The sequence below is a fragment of the Oryza brachyantha genome, chromosome 6 (genome assembly GCF_000231095.2).
Source record: "Oryza brachyantha chromosome 6, ObraRS2, whole genome shotgun sequence".
NCBI lineage: Eukaryota > Viridiplantae > Streptophyta > Magnoliopsida > Poales > Poaceae > Oryza > Oryza brachyantha.
The window spans coordinates 17,669,691-17,677,117 of NC_023168.2; the positions used below are offsets into that span (position 1 = coordinate 17,669,691).

The 7,427-nt window shown below is 43.8% G+C and overlaps 1 protein-coding gene across 2 annotated transcripts; it reads right to left on the reverse strand.

The window, feature by feature from the left end:
* Positions 1–1,525: 1,525 nt before the first annotated feature.
* On the reverse strand, positions 1,526–6,493 carry LOC102705167 (papilin). Of its 2 annotated transcripts, XM_040524974.1 has the most exons (3): positions 6,246–6,493; positions 2,756–5,541; positions 1,526–1,563 (listed from the first exon to the last, which is right to left on the reverse strand). In XM_040524974.1, exon 2 carries the CDS (start codon positions 5,459–5,461, stop codon positions 2,756–2,758), a length of 2,706 nt encoding a protein of 901 aa, XP_040380908.1. In that variant the 5' UTR covers positions 5,462–5,541; positions 6,246–6,493; the 3' UTR covers positions 1,526–1,563. The 2 variants fall into 2 exon arrangements, with proteins under 2 accessions (XP_040380908.1, XP_040380907.1); XM_040524973.1 differs by lacking the exon at positions 1,526–1,563 and having other exon boundaries at positions 2,392–5,541; positions 6,246–6,491.
* Between the last annotated feature and the right edge of the window lie 934 nt (positions 6,494–7,427).

The window sequence follows — 7,427 nt, forward strand, 5'->3', positions numbered from 1 at the left end:
AAGCAAGATCTCGGTTTTGATAACTGTATGCCACAACTCACTTATTTGTTACTTGTGCTTGATTTGGGATTGTGTGCAGTGACAGATCTATCCAACGAGACTAGTGGGGTCTGAATAAGTGTTTTCGTGGGGGCTATTGTAGCTTTAACAGAGATAGCAGGCTCAAGCCCTCTCCGCCCTCATTTTAAATCCGTCGTTGATTGTGCAGTTGCATGCACTAGATGAACTTTCATTTCAAGATGACTGTAGTCGTGTAATGTGATTATGTGTGCCAAAGGTTTTTTTTTCATTGAGAAAACGGGAGGGTATGGTCCACGAGTCATCTAACCCAGGTCTTTCTCGAATATTACTTTATAGACATTATTTCATCCCATCTATACAAAACACAAACACCAGAGAGAAATAGGACCACCCCATCCGGTCCCTCCAGTCACACATATATCTTAAAAGATTTAAACACTAAAAGAAAAAAGACAGTTATCTAACTTGAGAGACAACATAACTTGCACGAAAAACTAACTAGCACCAACCATCCAAAATGTTTCTTTAGTTATCCCAAACCTATGCACCTCTCATCATTAACATTTAAACCACACAATTTCAGCTCAAAGTACATCGAGTGACATTTTTAGCAGAAAGTTAGTTTATCGGTACATAGCTATATGCTACCACTTGAAACCACACCATGTAGGCTCAGAGTACATTCAATGACATTTTTGGCAAAGTCAGGTTATCGGTACAGGCCCAGGTCAATTAAAAAAAAATCCTACTAGTGGTTTTCTCAAAAAAAAAAAAAAAGACCAAGAAGTCGGTATACTCAATTTTCTCGTGGGATACGCTCCCTACTTTGCTCTAAATGCATATTCACTACCACCAGCAAGAAATGGCAAAAGATATCTTTGTATTGCTCGATGATATTTTCAGTTAGATATTGCACTGCTATTGACAGTATCTTGGAGCTTTTGAGAATGACCGCTACCACCCAGCATACATTTACACCAAACAATTAACACGAAGTTACCCTGAAAATCGCAAGTTAGGCCGATAGCAACCAGCTTTCTGCTACCTACAAGAAAACCTCACGGAATGGAATGAGGAAGCCAAAAATGACGCGAGCATCCAAACTCTTCGTCTTCGTCTATATAAGCACACTCGAGAGCTTAACTTCATCCAGCAATTAATCCAGCTGGAAAGTATAAAGGGATTCAAGAACCTGCAGATAGATAGATAGCTCATCCATGGCCGCCGCGAGAGCCTGCAACGGCGCCGTCCGCTGCTTCGCCTTCGCGGAGGAGGTGGCGCCACCGCCGGAGACGCCCGATGTGGTGCGCAGGCAGCGGCAGCTGCTTCGCCGGGCGGCCTCCCGGTGCCTCGACCCCATCGCCGAGGAGACCGGCGAGGAGGAGACGGTGTGTCCCCTGCAGCCGGGTCCAACAGCATCGTCGGCGGTAGCCACCAGGCCGTAGGCGGCGAGCCCCGGCGGCCGGCGCCTCCGACCGCCAGCGTCTGAGGATCAATTTGTTATCTTGGGCGTTTCTTGGTAGTGTCTTGGTTCAGGCTTAACTAGCGAGTTTTATGGGAGATTAATTAGTAGCAAATAGCATCTCTTTGATCTTCACTAATGTAGTGTGTGGGATGAGAGAAAAAAAGCCTAATTAACTAATTCTGTTTCTAGAAGTCCGGTTAGTCTTGTTAGGAGGCAATCGTCTAACCATGTAGTGCAAGCTTTTAAATTATATGAATGATGTAATATAAACCGTTAAGTTACACTCTCTACTATTTAATACATAATACCGTTGATGTTTTAGGATCATTTATTTTTTAAAAAAATTATATAAATATGTGGAAATATAGGTTATACTTAAACATAAAAGTAACAAATCCAATCATAATAAAATATTATGCAAGTTTTTAATAAGACAAATAATCAAATATATCTTAAAGAGTCAATGGCATCATCTCTTAAAATATAAAAGAAATATTAATCTAGGAGCTCATCGGTTTGAAGGAATCAAGGAATCAGACTCACAAGATAAAAAAAAAAGGAAAAGGAAAACAAATACATGCACATAACAATATAGACAGTATAGAATTTTTCAAGTCGAAGTGAATGTAAAATCTCAATTCTAGAAAATAAAACTTTTCTTTAGCTTTTCATACCTCGTTCCTACGAACCGATTGGTACTCGGGAACTATTTCTTAAAAAATCTAAATCTTTTGTTTACCCTGCACATGAGTTAACCTCAGGAATCGGTTTATTTGGGAACATCAAATCGAGAATTAATTCTGCGTTCTCGCAAGTAAAATGATTTCTGTTCATGTTGCACATACAACTTAAGTATACTACTTTCGGGGGTACCCTTAAATGAACACATGTAAGACAAATAAAAATAGGACAAACTGGAAGCATTCATCTATTAATTATAAGTTCTACAATGATATACATAAATTCAGCTTTGCATACAGTGGTTTGGCTATATTAAGATTACTAAAAGAAGCTAAGTTCACAAAGAACCAAATCTGCACAAGGGGATTCAGCTGCCAACAATGTCCATGGCAAGTCAACATCTCTGAAATCTACTCGTAGCTGACCTTATTCAGTTCTCTGTGGTATGTCTTCCAACCTAATAGAACTGGACCTAATTTTAGGTGCCAAAAATACTCCAGAATGCCCAAGGTGCCGCAGTAAACGGTACATTGAACAAACCAAATAAATAAACAACAAAATCGATTACATTTGCGACAAACATCATACCTAGCGACGTGAGTACAGATCCCAAGCAGAGTCTGGTTCTTTTCGCTTCAATACAGGCACTCCAGAACTGCCACCCTGTGACATGTTACCCATGCGCTCATCCACAAACATGGTCTGCCCTTGGAAAGACACAGGCCAATAGCTTGCACCTTCCCTGCGTCCACCTTCATATGATCTTCCGTAGTTAAGATCCATGGTAGGGTGAAAATAGCTCAATTCACTCGATGAGGGTGGGATTGCTCTGCTGCTGAAAGATGGATGAGATGTGCCCACACCTAAGCTTGGTGGCGTTGGTACACCCAAACCTGGCATTGGAGGTATAACTGGCGTGCCTTTTGCATCAACAATGTAAGGAACAGTCCCTGGTGCGTAGAATGGTGGGAAAGACAAAGCAGATTGAGATGGATAGCTAACTACACCATAATCAGGGGGTGTATGTGCATAAGACTGTATGGTTCTTGCAGGATCTCTTAACTCCAAACTTGGCCCAAGAAAGTTATGCTCGCTTTGATGGATATGTTCCTTCTGTCCTAGAACTATTCTCTTCCCCAGAATTGTCACTGCAGAATGGTCTGATACACCCCTCCCAGAAGTCTTGACAGAGGGCTCACCTACAGCTCGGGAAAAGCTATCCACAATTGGGGTGTTGTCGTTCAAGTCGAAGTTCCTAACTGCAGGTTGCCTTGAAGATGAAGAGGAAGAAGGGTGACTCCAATCACCATTACATTGTTGCTGATTCCAGAATGATGGTACATTACTTGTAGTTATTGCAGCTTCCTCATCATCACATGGACAATTAAGGTCAAGTTCAAGGCTCCTATTCATGTCATCAGTTGCAGAGGCATCCTTTGGAACTAGGTTAGAAGAAAGTGGAAGGATGGCTGCTGAAAGGGGTTCACCAACAGTAGCATTATCACTCTCAGAAACATTCAAGTCAAACAGTGCATTGCTTGTTTTCTGTGAAGAAGCAGAAACTGATTTCTCTCCATCAGGAGTACGCCGAGGAGAAGCCGGCCGAAAAGCACTAGTGGCTGCAGAACCTTTCCATCCCAGTTCACCTTCAAAGTGCAATCGAGCTGGGAACACAGAAGAGGTTCTTGAAGCAGCGACAGCTATAGGAGTTGATAAATTAATTGAATTACTGAGGGTGGACTTTGTATGGCAATCAGCTTCCTCGGTGCACTGATTTTCATTAAGATCAAAGCCTCCGAGCTTCATGCTCCGGGTATGTTTTCTACTGAAAGTGCCACTGTCATCTGTGATACCTGAGCCATCCTCCTTCATAGATGAGGAACTTCCTGAATCCTCCCCTGTAGTGGAGGATTTATTATCATTATTCAGCTCATCCATGGGGGGTTCAGGCTGCCGGCGTGCTTCCAAGTCAGGACTGTCAGACCGTCTGGAATTAATATCAGGAGAACCACAAAAAGGACCCCTGTAGTCAATGACTTCCCGCTCTACCTCAATAGCAACCAAACGAGCTACTTCCAGTGCATCAGTATCATCATACTCAGCTAATGGTTTTGATGTATCTCCCTTGTCTGCTGTCAATTTCTTGTCTACCACCTTCGAGGAATCCCCAAAGCTCTTCATGCATCGCTTCAACCTCAATTCATTGACAGCACCCTTTACATCTGTATCAGATGATGATGTAGGCCCCTCATCTTTGCCTGTACTTTCGTCATCTGATGAATCTTGCAAGGCAGGGCTTAGGTCCAAGCCTTCCACTATATTCTTCTTATCTTGTGAAAATGATTCAACTTTCTTGATATCCAGGTTAGTAGAAACATTTTGGTCCTGCACATCCATTTGTTTACTAACTAATGGATTTTCTGGATTAGTAGTCCCAGAAGACTTGGCCTCTGTAGTTACATCCTGTGGTGAGAGTTGCGTGGCACGACTTTTTGCATCATTGGTTGCAGAAGACTCCTCGGTCACAGGTACATTTTCTAAACCACGATGAGATGCAAGGGATGGTACTGAGGGGTTCCCATCACCTAAACTGGCATTTCCATCAGAGTTTGGAGGTGTAAGCACCGGTGTCTGCTTCACTATATCACTGCTATCATCGGTCTGAGAGTGATTAGGCAGCGGAACAGTTGAGCAGACCATCACCTCAGACTTCAATTTATCTCCTGCAATTGCTGCTTCATTTGTCCCATCATATGTATCTTTTTCTGACTCCAATCTAGGTTTTTGGAGTTTAAGCTGATCTGGGTCATGCGCTTTTACTACCATGTCATGGACATCAGAACTGCACTTTTGTACGCTGCTCCATTTATGACAAAGTACTCCTGCCCTTTTACTGATATCAGCATTTCTATGAGCAAGTAGATGTTCAACAGTATGCAAAACACCACAAGAAGTTATTTGTGCATTTTCAACTGGAAGACACTCCAGTGCAGTCAATACTGCAACTATTAGGTCTTCTGCTGCATTGCTGATATCCTCACCACAGTTTTGAGCATCCTGGAGCCATTGATGGAGAAAACCAACACCGTTTAGATGAACAAAATGCTGAAGACACTCTTCATTTTTGGTGGATGCTAGAGTGTTTGCAGCAGTTGTGCACTGCCTTGTCAAGTCAGCTGTGTTAAGTTCAACAGCACTTTTCAGCTTCTTGATCTCAGAGACCAGTTCTCCTATTCGTGCTACAGTTGAAATGCCATCCCTCATCTCCGTAAGAGTAAAGAAATCCTCAAGCATCGTGCTTCTTGCACTAAGACACTATATGGCTGCTTGAGTGCTGGACTGAGTGTTATCTGGTTCGATTGCTATATAACATCCTGAAATATGCACAGTAGCTTGGTCATTAAAAGGTATCATGGGTAACACATGAACACAATCAAAATTACAGCATGAATCAAATTGAAGAAAATAATTGAAAACACAAAAAGGGTATATTGGCAAAATAAAAAATATGGGCAGCAAGGCAGGGAGCCACAGCCTTTATCTGTAGGAATATTTCCATGTTTATAACAAAAAGGGCATTAGATATCGTCAATCACTTAATTGCTATAGATAAAATAAGCAGCTTAGAGACAACAAAGTATTGACTCTGAGCTTGTCTGCATATGCCATTTGCAAACGATTCCTAATATTCCTTTAATTTACAGGCAGGAATTCTTATCAGCTACATTCTACAGATGCATCTAATCAGTGAGTTCTCAAGTGGAATAAGAAGCGCAAAACATGCCACAATTCACAAAAATATTAGTATAAGCAGCAACAAGAGAGGAACCAACAACCATCCCAATCACCCCGCTTAACAAATAGGAGTACTGTAGTACAACATCCCATCAATAAATTGTACACATGGGCAGCGAATTGCCAGAAATGACTAAAGATCAACACAAAGCCCTAGAGACAGGCGCACGCCCCCCCAAATCAGCACGAAATGGTCACCCGACAATTCCCCAAATCGCACACGCCCAAACCCTAGAATCCGGCCGAGAAGGGGGAAAGCTACACAGCAGAACGGTTGTCTCACCGCCAACGGCACGGATCTCCACCCGGCGGCGCCCGGTACTCGGGCGAGCCCTCGCCGGGGTCGGGGAGCAGTCAGAACCCGCGGTCGTAGGTAGTAGACCCCGCGCCCCCAACTGACGCACCGCGGTCGTGGGAGAACGGAGGCGCTGGGTGGTGGGGAGAGGCCCCGGCCGAGCTAGCGGAGGGGGGGGGGACTCGCCGGGCTCTTCTCCGGCGGGACGGAGGGGAGGGGGAGGGGGGAGCTCGCCGGCGGCCTCGCCTGCGAATCGCAGGGAGAGGAACGCGTCGAGGTGGTGGTGGGGGTTGGGGAACGGTGAGGGGGAGGGGATCTGTGAAGGTTCGACGTACTTGGGCGATGGCAAGGCGGGTTAATTTCGGGTCTCGGCCCGCCCGCGTGCGTGGGTGGGTCGCCCGGTCCAGACCGGCCGGGTCCGGTAGGCGAGTGGAGAGAGCGCGCCGCTAGAGCTTTGACCACCACCACCACCACGGCGGCAGCGTGTGCAGCTGGGCCCTCCCTCCTTCGCAAATCAGGATGCAGGACCGTCCGTGGACCATGAGCGGGCCCCGCCGTCCAGCTAACCCAAAGTACGAACCGCGTGTTTGGGCGTATCAGGAGTCCGTCACCGGTGCTTCTGAAGAATCTTTTATTTTCAAAATAAACGTTGTCCAAACGTATTTTCAAAATCTATATCATTTCGTGTACACTGTGTTGTCTGGCATGGCCATGAAACAGTGGCACGTCATAATTTGGTAGTGTAGCTGTGTTTTTCGCCACGCTATTCAGGCGACGCTAGCGGAACTACCACGACAAGACGGTGCGAATTTTGAAAATAACTTTTGTAAATAGTGAATGTACTTTAAAATGCTTATATTTTAGGTGACAAATTTAAATTCTAAAAAATATTTATAGTGAGGAGTAAATATTAATAATCCAGCGAGCTAGAAAAGTTGGTGATATGCATTTGTGGCATAAGGAAATGGTCTTGTGCTAGATTATTTTTTTCAAGGCTTTTGCATACACGCATTCATAACTACTAATGTATTTTTGTAAATAAAATTATATAAAAGTTCATCATCTTGTTTTTCGGTAGTAGATTTTAACTTTACAATTATTAATTCTACCATTTATACTATTAAATACCTATCATAAATATCATATAATGTTTCACCTTTCATCTTTCAG